Here is a 15,136-nt window from a genome sequence, read left to right as displayed (position 1 = left end):
CACATACATACACATACATACACATACATACACATACACACACATACACATACATACACATACACACATACATACATATACACACATACATACACATACACACATACATACACATACACACATACATACACATACACACGTACATACACATACACACGTACATATACATACACACGTACATATACATACACACGTACATATACATACACACGTACATATACATACACACGTACATATACATACACACGTACATATACATACACACGTACATATACATACACACGTGCATATACATACACACGTGCATATACATACACACGTGCATATACATACACACGTGCATATACATACACACGTGCATATACATACACACGTGCATATACATACACACGTACATATACATACACACGTACATATACATACACACGTACATATACATACACACGTACATATACACACACACGTACACATACACACACACATACACATACACACACACACACACATACATATACACATACACATACATATACATACATATATATATATTAATATATATATATATATATATATATATATATATATATATATATATATATATATATATATATATACATATATGTACATATATATTCATATATGTACATATATATTCATATATATACATACACATACACATACACACACATACACATACACACACATACACACACATACACACACATACACACACATACACACACATACATACACATACATACACATACATACACATACATACACATACACACATACATACACATACACACATACATACACATACACACATACATATACATACACACATACATATACATACACACATACATATACATACACACATACATATACATACACACATACATATACATACACACATACATATATATAGGTGGAAGTGAGGGAAAAACAACTAGAGGAGTATCCGCAAATTGTAGCACCGGAGGAAAGTGAAGGTGAATGGCAGGTACTGAATAAGAAGAGGAGGCCTCAAAAGAAGGACAAGCTAAAAAATCCGCAACGGCCGGCCAAACAGCGCAGAAGGGTCATGCCGAATGCGCTCATTGTTGAGGCGAAAGCCGAAATGAGCTACGCGGAAATCCTAAGCCATATGAAGAAAGACCAAGCGCTGAATGATGTAAGCACCTCAGTGCATAGGATCCGTAGGACAAAGGGTGGTGGTTTGCTCTTTGTTCTTACGAAGGAGAGCACCGAAAAGGCGTCTGAACTGTGTTCTGTCATGGAGAAGGCTCTGGGTGGGAATGCCACCATCAAGTGTAAAACGCAAGAGCTGGATGTGGAAATTAAGGACATGGACGAAGTTACTACAAAGGAAGAAGTTTTGGAGGCCATCCAGCGCGACCTTGGCGAAGGCTGTGGCATAACCCTGGCATCGGTTAAATCCCTCAGGTTTACGTACGACAGAACCCAGACTGCGGTCGTAAGACTGTCAGCACTGGTGGCCAAGAAGCTCTTAGAGCGCGAGCGCATCCGCATTGGATGGACCTCTTGCCGTATAAGAGAGATAGTGAGGCCCCTGAAGTGCTTCAAGTGCTGGGGCTTTGGCCATCTGTCTAGAAACTGCAAAAGTGAGGTAGACAGGTCAAGATGCTGCATCAAATGCGGTAAAGAAGGTCACAAAATCGCGGAGTGCAAGGCGGATGCGCACTGTGCCCTATGTGATGGCAAATGTGACATGGAGCTTGCTAGCCATATAGCAGGCAGTCGTCGATGCCCGGTGTATGTGCGGGCACTCCAGGTTGCTGTTAAGCTCAGGAAATGAGGGTACTGCAGCTAAACCTCCAACATTGCAGGGTAGCACAGGATCTGCTCATGCAGACGGTGCGGGAGCTGAAGCCGGACCTGGCCATCCTCTCGGAACCCTACAGGCATCTGGATAACCAACCTTGGGTGTTCGATGGAACTGGGATGGCTGTGATCTGGTCCTGCGGGAGGTCTCCATTTCAGGATACTGGCTGCCAGACGGACCAAGGTTTTGTGAGAGTAAAGGTCCAGGGTGTACATTTTTACAGCTGCTATTCACCACCCAGTTGGACTCTGGACGAGTTCCAGGATTTCCTTACCATGCTGGTTTCAGATGCGAAGGATCGCTTCCCGGTAGCCATTGCCGGCGATTTCAACGCATGGGCGATGGACTGGGGCAGCAGGAGGACGAATGCAAAGGGGCAAGCCCTGCTTGAGGCTTGGTCGGCCCTAGATGTGGTCCTACTCAACACAGGTAGTGAGCCAACCTTCGTCAAGGGAGAGTCCTCATCTATAGTGGACCTCACCTTTGTGAGTAGTAGTCTAGTGAAGGGAGACCGTTTCTCGTGGAAGGTGACGGACATTTACACCCACAGTGATCATCAGGCCATACTGTGGGAGATAAATGAGGATGCGAAGCGAGGGGTGAAACCACCAAGATCGAACTCAAGGGGCTGGAGAGCCAAGCTGTTCCAAGCTGATCTCTTTTGCGAGGCATTGAACACTAGTCCTGTGAATTATGGAGACGCGACGGAAAAGGTGGAGGAGGTCATGCGAAGGGTAACTGAAGCATGTGATGTAACTATGCCGCGGAAGAACTATAATGACAGTCGACCTTCGGTACACTGGTGGAGCGAAGGGATTGCAAGTCTTCGAAGTAAGTGTCACCAGGCCCGTAGACTAGCTCAACGGGCCCGAGGGAAGCCCACGTTTGCCACAATGGAGGAAAAGTTCAAGGACGCTAGAAGAGAACTCAAAAAGGCCATCAAGGAAGCCAAAACCGAGAGCTGGAAAGAGCTTATCAGTGAGGTTGACCGCGACCCGTGGGGCAGGCCATATAAGGTTGTCATGAGTCGACTGAAGAGCCAGCCCATGCCATCGCCTACCTGTCCAGTGCTACTCAGGAGAATTGTATCAACTCTGTTCCCTGAACAGAAAGAGGAGAGTTATGATTTCGAGGAGAAGGCAGACGGGGAAATTCCAGCCATCACGGAAGAGGAGATGCTCACTGCAACAGCAAGGGTGAAAAACAACAAAGCTCCTGGCATTGACGGAATCCCAAACGTGGCCCTGAAGATAGCCATCAAGGCTGCACCTGCGATGTTCCTTGATATGTATAATACATGTCTCGAGGAAGGAAAATTCCCGGATAAATGGAAATGGCAGAGACTAGTTCTACTGCCTAAAGGAAAAAAGCCTCCGGACGAACCATCATCGTATCGTCCGCTCTGTATGTTGGACACGGTTGGAAAAGTCTTCGAAAGGATCATTTATAACAGGATCGAGGATGTCGTGGATCCCTTGCTGGCGGAAACCCAGTATGGTTTTAGAAAATCCCGCTCTACGTTGGATGCCATAAGCGAGGTGGTCAGTACTGCAAAAGACGCAATATCAGGAAAAAGGTATACAAGAGGCTCCAAGCAGTACTGCTTGATTGCCACACTAGATATCAAAAATGCCTTTAATTCAGTGAGTTGGAAGTGTGTCATGGAGGCTCTAAAGGGGTTTAATGTCCCATGGTGTCTTCGGAGGATGGTGGCGAGTTACCTACATAACAGGTTTCTAGTGTACAACACAGAAGACGGACCGAAGACGTATAGAGTGACTGGAGGGGTTCCCCAGGGCTCAGTACTGGGGCCACTCCTGTGGAACATCCTCTACAATTCGGTACTGCTGCTGAGACTACCGCGCGAGGTGCGCCTCGTGGCATTCGCTGATGACTTGGCGGTAGTAATTACCGCTAAACTTGGGGAACAAGTCACCGCTATATTCGGGGAGGCTTTCTTTGCGATCAAGAAATGGATGTTTTCTGTCGGATTGCAATTGGCAGAACATAAAACTGAAGCGCTTCTCGTTTCAAGCAGAAGGCGGTGCGAGAAAGTGACTCTTTACGCCGGCAATACCGAGATCAAATCGCGGCCGTTCATTCGGTATCTTGGGGTGACCCTAGACACCAGGCTAAATTTCAAGGAGCAGGTGGGGCAAGTCAGTGGCAAAGCTTCTTTAGTGGCTTCCACACTGCAACGGCTTATGCCCAATGTTGGTGGCCCCAAGCAGAAAAGAAGACAACTGCTGGCATCGGTTATAACCTCAGTGCTAACCTATGGGATACCCATATGGGCTGATGCACTGCTGAGTAAGGGGTATCGAAGGAAGGTAGCAGCGCCATACCGGATTAGTGCTTTGCGGGTGGCAAGCGCTTTTCGGACAGTTTCCGAGGACGCCATAAACGTGATTTCGAGTATGTTACCAGTGGAGCTCCTGGCAAAGGAAAGGAAGAAATGGTATCGACAGGAGAATCCGGGTGAGACCAGAAAAGAAATAAGAGAAGAGAGTTTTAATGAATGGCAGAGATTGTGGGACACATCAATGAAGGGAAGATGGACGCACCGGCTTATCCCTAACGTGGCGAAATGGGTAAATCGGTCCCACGGGGAGCTCAATTACTACCTCACGCAGGTGCTATCGGGACATGGGTGTTATCGTGCGTATCTGCACAAATACAAGCATGAGGATTCGCCGTATTGCCCAACGTGCCAAGGAGTCGAGGAGAATGCTGAACACGTGATTTTTGAGTGCCCACGGTTCAGTGCATCGCGAGATACCCTTGTATTAAAGTTAAACACTCAACTCACGCCAGAGACCTTGGTGGAACATATGATTTCGTCGGAATCAAACTGGAGCGTGATTTGCGACTTCATTACCGCCATCATGAAGGAGCTACGAAGAGAAGAGCGCGCCAGGAGCGCAACAATGGAAACGGAAGCATAGAACTAGAGAAAAAGCTACGGCTAATGGTCTCTCCTGTGAAGTAATAAGCCACCAGCAGTACCGCAGGAGAAAACAAAGACCATAGAGGAAGAGACGAGGGGTTTTAGTCGGTGGGAGTCCGACACGAGGGACAGGAAACATGAGGGTTTCTTGTCTATCAGTGCATAAAGCATTTCCCCTGAACTCTTAAAAAAAAAAAAACAAAAAAAAAACACTTACATATACATACACACGTACATATACATACACACGTACATATACATACACACGTACATATACATACACACGTACATATACATACACACGTACATATACATACACACGTACATATACATACACACGTACATATACATACACACATACATATACACACACACATACACATACACACACACACACATACACATACACACACACATACATATACACATACACATACATATACACACATATATACATATACATACATATATACATATACATACATATATATATATATATTAATATATATATATATATATATTAATATATATATATATATATATACATATATGTACATATATATTCATATATGTACATATATATACATATACATACAGATGAAACTTTCTTTTTATTAGTAAAATAAATCAGGCTGGACTTATTTATATTGGGTTTTAGAAAGTTATGAAGACACCATTCATTGAAAATCTGAGCTACTTTGGCTGCTCTTTCTGTCAAACTGTCTACTAAGGAGGCTGATACAATGATATTTGATCATCAGCATACAGTATTGGGTCTATCCCCTTACTGAACTTAAGATTGTCTGGGAGATCATTGATATAGATTAAAAATAAAATAGGACCAAGTACAGAACCCTGGGGAACACCCAGTGTTACTTCTCTACTAGGGGAAACAAATTTGGAGCCATTTCTTGAGAGCTCAACATACTGATGCCATTCACTTAGATAAGATTCAATCCATTTGTAGGGTGTGCCTCTTATACCATAGCATTTCAGTTTATACAGAAGTAACTGATGATTGACGAAGTCAAAAGCTTTACTGAAATCGAAAAATAATCCTAAAGTTTCAGTTCTATTATCCAATCCTGAAAGTATTTGATTCACCATGTGATATGTGGCTGTTGTAGTGAACCTTGTTTTTCTAAATCCATGTTAAGATGTGGATAATAGGTTTAATGTCTCAAGATATGATACAAGACGTTGATAAAAACTATTTCAAATATTTTCCCCAGCTGGTTCAACACGGATATTGGTCTATAAGAATTCATTGCCATTTTGCAACCTTTCCCTTTGTATATTGGCACAATTTTTGCTGATTTAAGAGGGCTTGGGAAAATTCCAGTTTTTAGGGATTCATTAATTAAGAACAGCAGCTGATCCTTAATAGCATTAAACGACCTTTTTATGACTATCCCTGGGATGTCATCTAATCCAGGACTAAATTTGTTAGGTAATTTATTGATTACGTTGGTCAGTTCCATGGCTGAACATGGGAATATTTATAATGAATGGCATGAGTTAGGAATATGAGAATAATTAGCTGAATTGACGGAAACTGAGGGATTTTGATGGGAGAGGTAGAAATCATTCAGAATTGAGGCCATTTTATAGTAATCTGGCATAGCATTACCAGCGGAGTTCTGCAGTTGAAGATCTTGTACATGATGTGGACCCTTGGATTCGTTAATAATTTTCCAAATCTCTCTAGATTTATTGTCTGCATTGGTAAGTCTACGGTTGTTGAAAGATTTTTTAGCACGCTGTAAGGTTTGGCGATAACTTTTCTTGAGTACTGAGTATTCTTGGCGATCAGCTAGATTTGATTTACTTTTGTTGTACACTGCAGCATCTTTCATTTTCTTTGAAAGCCAGCAAATTTCATCAGAGACCCACTGACTTTTGTAGTTAACAGAAGAGCTTTGGTTTTTTGTATGCTTCAGGACACGGGGAAAGCAGATTTCAAAGTAATGTAGATAGGTGGAATAGAAATATTCAAAGCTAAGGTCAAAGGACTTCAAGGAAAACAAATCGGACCGCTCATGGGAATTTAATAAGTCACAAAAGGCGATCATATTCTGATCAGAGAAATACCTTTTGTAGTATTTTTTACTTTCTTTGGATGTAGACACAGCAATTGTAGAAAGAAGTGGGTAGTGATCAGATAGGTGGGCATTAATTACATTTGTTTGTACTAGATCAAGGTCGATATTAGTTAGTACATTATCTAAAACTGTTTGCGAACTAGCAGTCACTCTAGTAGGTTCATTGTTGGTAGCATTGATGTTGAATGACGTTTGTAAATCCATGAATTCCTTTTTAGCTTTAGAATCGGCCATAAAATTACAATTAAAGTCACCTGTAATTATTATGCAAGGTTCATGGATTAACCTATGGATTATTTCCAAGAGTTGCGTCAGTTTGTTTCAGGAAAACGCATAAGTCACTCTTCGGCGAACGATAAATAGACGGCACATAAAAAACAGTAGTATCCATTTTGAAGCAGGCAACACAGCATTCAAATGATTGATCTTCATTGAGAAATTCGTATGGGTAACCAATGGGAATACGGGGAAAACATTCAGACAGTAGGATTAAAACACCACCATTTTTGTGAACAGTCCGGCAAAAGGCACTAGCGATGACATACCCAGGCACATGAAGAGAGTCAAGTTCACTCGCATTTAACCAATGTTCGTTGACACAGATCACATGGGGTTGGTACTCATTTACTAGAACCTCGAGGTCCAGTAATTTATTACGTAGGCACTGAATGTTTATGTGCAACAGCTTCAAATAACGGGTTATCCTTCCGGCGCTGGTGGGAGGCGTGGCTTCAAAAAAGAAAAATTACCCACAAACACATTTTTAGGCCAAAAGGCCGCATTACTGAGGGTTTCGCGAAAATCTTGGCGTATGGATCCCCGAAACGATGTATAATTTCCGCGCGTTACCTTACGCGCGGAAATTGAGGTATCAATCTCCGGGATTTCATCTTTTACATAGTTTCTCAACTGGGTTACTGTTGTATCGGAGGTGAAGTCCCACACATGGAGATGGGAAAGACGAGGGATCCCCGAAAGAGAGCATTCTTTCGTAGATGTTCCGATGATCGGCGATTTACGGCGCCTACGTTTGTGGCTCACAGTAACAAATCCATCGTCTCCTTCTGCAGAAAGTTCTTCTACACCACTTTTCTCACATTTCTCGTCAGCAATATGAGGTAGCACGGTAGTGATTGAGGGAGTAACACAAACATTTTTCGAGATCGGCACCTGTTGCCCTATCAAGTCACTGCTAAATTTAGTCCGATTGGAGGTCGATTTATCTGAAGCAAAGTCTTTCTCTGGGTTGACTTTTACGGTTTTCGCAAATGATACACCCTTACATAAGCAAAAATAATAATAATATATATAAATGCATAAAAATTATATATAGTGTGTGGAGAAATATATCTATATCGGATTTGTGTATGTAAAAATACGTCTATGTTTGGATTTTTTCAATTTTTATGACATAACGCGCATTGTCATTTTTTCCATCATCTGAACATTTTTGTACAGATAATGCATTCGTTATCAATGGGAAAATACAGTAATTACATTAATAGTGATGTATTAATGTTATGCAATTCTTGTTTATAGAGCTGGAATCTTGTATCCTGGACCCTTTGAGCCTGCTGTTTATCACGAAAGACGTTCACTTCAAATGCAATATCATCAATATGCTGAGGGAATTTATTAAGAATTTGGTGAGTGTCTTTTATTTGTATTTAGTTTTATAATAATAATGCATTTATTTGTCTGGAGATTTGTTGCGTATTCACTCATATGTATACAAATAGAGGGCACATCAGATATGAATTTCACAGTTTTAGAAGAAATACAATATATATCCAGGTATTCACTTACTGAATACATCATATCATTTTTTATTAGGTTGTTCATCAGCTTTTCTTTGAAAATAGGTAATTTTGTTTCATATTTGATTTGATGGGGAAGTCTATTGAATAAAGTTAAGCCCATTGCTTTGGGCCCACGAGCATTAGTGTGTGTTCTGACAAATGAATTGCAGGTGCTTGTATAGTGGCTGTGGGTCATGGTAGTCCAGGTGGTTGGGCATTGGACTACTGATCGGAGGGTCCTGGGTTTGAATTCCGGGCAAGGCACTCTGGGCACCTGCAGCTCCACCCAAGCTACTGTGATTTTTCGGGTACCAGGTCTTCCTGAGAAACCATAACCGGCACAGGGAAAGGAACTGGCCCCCCTACCCTGATGTGTGAATTTCACACGCCGTCGGGCTTAGTACTGTGTGAACTCTACCATCACCTACCAGACCAATCTTCGGGTTGATTACTGTGTTTATGGTTTTATTATGGTATAGTGGCTATGGTAATCACAGTTCAACTTGTGCTGAGGAATATTACCCTTTGCATGCAAGATGACATTAAATATATATATATGCAAGGTACTGTTAATAAACCAAATCTTTTCAAAAGAGGTTTACATGGTGCATCGCAAGGAGCATTGCTCATAATACGTATAATCCTCTTTTGGATTTTGAAGATTATGCCCACATGGGGAGAGGAACCCCAGAAGAGGATACTATAAGTAACACAAGAATAAAATTCACCAAAATAAATGGATAGAAGGATCTCTAAACTTTATATGATCAAAGTATCTGATTACTAAATTATATTATCAATATTATAAATTATGTTATGCACTAAATAAAATGATCAGTATATGATCAAAGCAAACGTGCACCTTAACAAGTGCCTCATATATTTTGTTAAAACCTGGGGCATGGTTCAAACTGGTTCTTGGATCATTTTGTTCTTAACAAAATTTAATTCGACAGAGCTAAACCATGCTTTTATCTTAATTGTTGACCTAAATGCATTGCCAATCACAGTGGAATCCCAATATTAAATATAAGTATAGTGTGTAATGAGAAACTCAACAAGTAATGCCCATGATACATTTGATTGCCACATGATTAATGGGCAACGTAAATCTGTTAAACCAAAACCTACTTACTTGATATGTTTGCTGTGGCTGCTCAGTATTTTTTTTATGTCAAGTTATTGTGCATGAGTGAAAAAACAATAATGGAGAACACCCTAAGGCTAAGTGCACACAGATTCCACTTTCATCCGATTCGTTCATTTTTGCTTTTCAGACCGAGTTACTATACCTATTAAAACTTGAATGAAGAGGGCTTTTCAAATATGGAGTTGACCATTTATTGTTGTCTTATCCATACAATATGTGTCAAAATGTAATTTTGTCATGCTCCCGCATCTCAGTGCACACTTTAATGCGTGACTTGGGTGAATTCACTGTCGCGAGGCATTTCCCATGGTTCTTGGAATTTCTCAACAATGTAAACCAATATGTACACTTAAACACCACATGCAGAACAATTACTGGTGGCGTTTATTGTATGGTGATTTGATGTGACAGCTTGCTCCTCAACACCCCCAAGAGATTCACAGAGTCTAAGAGCATCTTAAGTGGCTAAAACACTCCACCAGATAAACCAGAGGAACCCTGGTTTGCATCCCAGCCAAGGCAAATGATCGGTCAGGACTATATACAGGGACTCAGTGAAATTTCTCACAATTTTTGCAAATGCTTTCAAGTTTATTCAGCAATCTTCTCTCAAGGTAGCGGCAGTGGTGTTATTGTTTACCGACTTCCTTTAAGAGCAGTGGCTGAGGCTCCAGGGACACCTTCCTTAAAAATGGATTGTATCCTCTCGTTAAACATTTTACACCATCTCCTGGTGGTGCTTCAAGGAAGAACGGACTCTCTATGATCTTCCTGTGACATAACATGGAGCTTGAGTGACAATTCTTTCAATGCAGCATGTTATCACATTTCATGTTACCTCCATCATTGCCATAGGTTAATGGAAATGATTTAGTTGTAATGGATGCCACTGTTGCAGTACTGGAGTCAAGCCACTTAAATGTGTATGGCATATGCATTACTCATTAATCTAGTTATGTAATATAAAATAAAATGTTTTTATGTAAATATAAAATGTAAGTTTGCTCGTTTGAGCAACGCTCAATAGTTAATGTGTGACTCTGCACCACCCATCTGAGAGCGAGAGAAAAGGGTTGGTGAATACAAAGATCCCAACCACCCTGCTCTCAAGAGCTGAGAAGTCTATCACCGGGTCTGCGCGGCTGACGCATACTACTACACCAAGCTAGGTCAAATTTTGTGGGACCCAAGCAAGGTCAGCATACGCCTACATCTGGAAACCAGGTTCCTATAGCCACCGATGGATGCTAGTAACGATACTGTCAGATGCTCCAGTGGGCCAATTGCTTATCTCCAAAATTGTGTCTCTTTAAGTAAATGAGGGATGAAAACATTCTCAAAGGAACTAATCTGCTCATTGGCACAATGTCCGAGGCACTTAGGTCACAGTTTCATTCTCTCCAAAACAGGTTTTGAAGGATAAGTGGAGGCAAGGCCAGGAGTCCCTTTTCCTGGGAGTCAAAAGGTGCTGGAAATCAGAGGAAATTTACCCAAAAATATTTGAATTCATATCGGATCTCATAGAGATGGGCGTTTCTTTGGAAAATGGGAATTCATTCTTGCTCTGCAGTGCGCTCTCCTATTACCACATGGTAAGGTTTGATTGCTGCACGTTGCTCTTTCAATGTCATACCTGCAAATGCTTTCAATAAATTTAAGTAATTTGTAACTCTTGAGCTTGTGAAACAGGTGAGTGTGTTAATGAAAGCATTGATAAATCATTCCCCAGATGATAACGCTGCACAAGGATGCTGAGATTTATTGCTTGGCGATTCCCCCTCCAGCCGTCATCTACCACAGCTTGTTTGCGTCCAATCCAGTCTGCTTGTCACTTGCCTGTTCCCTTTTAGTCAGGTACATCACCTTTATTTTCTGAATTTTCCACACAGTGAGCATGTATCCAATTGTCATTTTGAGATCTGATTATGGTGGTGTCATTCATGCATGCATGCATGCATTTCAACACATATTTTTCTTATTTATGTGAACTCTCCATTTCCATTGAATAATTGCATTATTTAAATAAATAGGTATAGAGCTGAAGTATATCCACTTTTGAAGGATGTAAATAAGTTTGAAGACGCTCTAGGAAATTTGACTCTTTATGTCATGGATTATATTAACTTTCTCTGTGCAGATAAGGTGAGTTATTTCTGAAAATATGAATGTAGTATCTGTAGCTTATAGAGTTTGCTTCTGGAAGATTGGTATGCATGTATGAGACTCGCAACAAAATGACCCCTAGAGCATCATACAAACTAAAATGTACTTGGCATTAATGCATTCATTCCCTTTCAAAGATGCCCAAGAAGCATTTCTTTTAAAATTGACATCCACCTTCCAACATGGAACTAGTGGACAGATTTTTCCCCGAGCACTGTACTATCATTCAGGGAAGTTCATTCCACGGACATTTTTACTCCTTGTTTATAAGAAATATGCACCATGAGCCTTAGTGCAATTATTTCAATATTTCACTACTTAAGGCATGCTTTGGATGGGTACACAGGCTAATCAGCCCTACCTAATAGAACTACATGATGCCCTACTCTGAAACAAACACTTTTTCAATTCTCAATTCTTTGCTTCCCCTATATTATAGTCTTCAACATCCCAATGCCGATCAATATGCTTTTCATTCATTTTTAATGTCTCTTGTGGATTTAATTCCCTCCACAATCCTCTCTCCTTCCCTCTCACCATGCCCATCACTTCTTCATTTGCTTTCCTTTCTGTCCATTTCACCTTCTTCATTCTTCTCCACTTGCACATTTTGACACATCCAATCTACTTCTATCATCCTGCTTCAGAGACCGCGTTTCTGCACCATTCATAAATATGCTCCATATCTGAGACAAGCCTTTTCTTAACATCCTTACTCATCCTTGTAACCAAGTCTCTCCTCCTTGTGATGGCTTTTTTGCCTAAAACAATTCTTCTCCTTATCTCCCCACTACTTTGTGATTGTGTAATACTAATTTTCCCTAAATAATGCGAATGTTTATATTTAAAAAATTTTAAATTACCGTATATTAACTAGGTTAATCGAATATATTAATTCTATTAAATACTACCTTGGTCAAAAATTTCCCGGAATTTATTCAGAAAATTAAAAATACAAGTTTATTCATCTAAATCTATATTGTCCCCTTCAAAGTAATCCCCATCGACTGCAACACACTTATGCCAGCGCTTGATCCAATCCTCGAAACATTTTTTATATTCGGTTTTCGGTATGTCCATCAGTGCTTCCTGCGATTTTTCCATTACTTCCTCTCGGCTGCTAAAACGCGTTCCCCGTAATGGTTTTTTAACTCGATTGAACAGAAAGAAGTCACAGGGAGCCAAATCAGGTGAATTCGGTGGCTGTTGGATGGTATTTGTTGCATTTTTCGTCAAAAAAATACGAATAATGATAGCACTGTGCGACGGTGCGTTATCATGGTGCAAAATCCACGAGTTTTCTGCCCACATTTCTGGTCTCTTTCGGCGAATTGCTTCACGCAAACGTCTCATAACGCCCAAATAATACTCTTTGTTTACTGTCTGGCCTTCTGGCAAAAATTCATGATGCACTACACCGTTGTAATCCATGAAAACCGTCAGCATTGCCTTCTTTTTTGACTGAAAACGACGTGGTTTTTTTGGTCTCGGCTCATTTGGTGAACGCCATGCACTTGCCTGATGTCTGGATTGCGTGTCGTACTCATAAACCCACGTCTCGTCTCCAGTAATGATCCTTTTGATGAATGTGGGATCGGATTCAGCCTCGCAAATCATGTCTTTTGCGACGTCAACACGGTCTCTTTTTTGCATGAAATTGAGGTATTTTGGCACCAACTTTGCTGCTACACGACGGAAACCCAAATCATTAACCACAATGTCTTGGGCGGATCCATAGGCAATGTTCAAGTCCTCCGCTATTTCTCTGATGGTTAATTTGCGGTTATTGACCAACATTTCTTTTACTTTATCAATTTTTTCACCGACTTTCGATGTCGATGGTCTGCCACTGCGTTCATCATCTTCGATTGACTCACGACCACTTCTGAACCGCTCGTGCCACTGGTAAACGACCGTTTTTTTAGAGAATCGTTGCCGAAACACTTTTCCAACATTTCCAACGTCCGTGCGCCACTAAATCCGTTTTTTATGCAAAATTTAATACAAGTTCGTTGTTGCAAATTTAAATCCATTTCTGCAATTGTAAAAAATCGCCAACACACACAGAGATAGATGTACTCTTGGCTACGTAACTTTTGCAAATGTCAAGTTATGACACTAAGATTTAAAGGGAATATCAACAACAGATGTACTAATTTAACAAAAAAAACAGAACTCAAATCGGAACGATGGGAGCACCACACGGTGGTTATTCCGGGAACTTTTTGATCAAGGTAGTATATAACACAGGTTTGTGTTATATATTTAATATATAACCCCGTGGAGAAACAAACATCCACTCCAGCAACTGTTGTACTGCAAATACCCTTCCCTCTACCCAGCTGAGGGGACAGCATCAATCTGCTTCGTTAATTCATAATGCAGACATTTCCTCTGAGCATTCCCCTGTTCGTTTTCTTTGCATGACTCCGGTCCCTTCCCAGTTAGTGTTAACTTTCAATGAATGCCTGGTTGAAGCAGTCGGCCATTTGATGGTTTTCGGTCCCTTGCATGCCAAATCCATCCAATAATATAAAGGGCTGAAAGCATATGCCATTCGATAAGATTATTTTTAATGTACATTTTCTCTCTTAAGTAATGTTGTTCACATTTTTTGGACCAGCCTTTATTGAACAGAACTGAGGGGTACATATTTAAGAATCTCAAGGACACCACTGTAAAAGGTTTGCTGGAGTTGATAGGTGCTGAGCCATCCCCAGGAATAAGTAACCATGTTGCATTTCTACCTTATCACTACATGTATGGTCAGAGCAACACACCAGTTAATCTAGAGGTATGTGATCAGAAAGTGTTAATCAATCTAATACGTCATCCAGGGAATATGCTCAACTATTTCAGTGCTGTGAATCAATTTCAGGTGCTCTACAGAACTGCAGAGAAAAGATTTCCCGGAATTGCCAAATTTCTGAAAACCTTTGCACCCGTTGGAATATGAGTCGTGTATTTACAATCAAGAGTCACTTACTTCAAATTTTATATTTATGTATAAAATGATGCACGACTTTTTTATAATCTTATACTTGCATCAGAGATTTATTTCAAATATGGTCTGCATATGTATGAATTTACTGAAAATAAATTGCAACTAAACAACATTATTGGAGG

The 15,136-nt window shown here is 40.7% G+C and overlaps 1 protein-coding gene across 2 annotated transcripts in view; it reads left to right on the top strand.

Annotated features, from left to right (window-relative positions):
• Window positions 1-15,099, top strand: part of LOC139689262 (centromere protein I-like) — a 27,932-nt gene extending 12,833 nt beyond the window's left edge. For both annotated transcript variants that reach the window (XM_071586304.1, XM_071586302.1), the window contains exons 10-15: window positions 8,438-8,544; window positions 11,257-11,439; window positions 11,577-11,701; window positions 11,878-11,989; window positions 14,634-14,804; window positions 14,889-15,099. In XM_071586304.1, coding sequence (XP_071442405.1) covers window positions 8,438-8,544; window positions 11,257-11,439; window positions 11,577-11,701; window positions 11,878-11,989; window positions 14,634-14,804; window positions 14,889-14,966 — 776 coding nt within the window. In that variant the 3' untranslated portion in view covers window positions 14,967-15,099. The remainder of the gene's footprint in view (window positions 1-8,437; window positions 8,545-11,256; window positions 11,440-11,576; window positions 11,702-11,877; window positions 11,990-14,633; window positions 14,805-14,888) is intronic.
• The last annotated feature ends 37 nt before the right edge of the window (window positions 15,100-15,136 follow it).

Source organism: Hetaerina americana, unplaced genomic scaffold (genome assembly GCF_022747635.1).
Source record: "Hetaerina americana unplaced genomic scaffold, ioHetAmer1.1.p SCAF_217, whole genome shotgun sequence".
NCBI classification, from domain to species: Eukaryota; Metazoa; Arthropoda; class Insecta; order Odonata; family Calopterygidae; genus Hetaerina; species Hetaerina americana.
The sequence above is the reverse complement of the archived record's forward strand: the minus strand, read 5'-3'. Positions and strand labels throughout refer to the sequence as shown.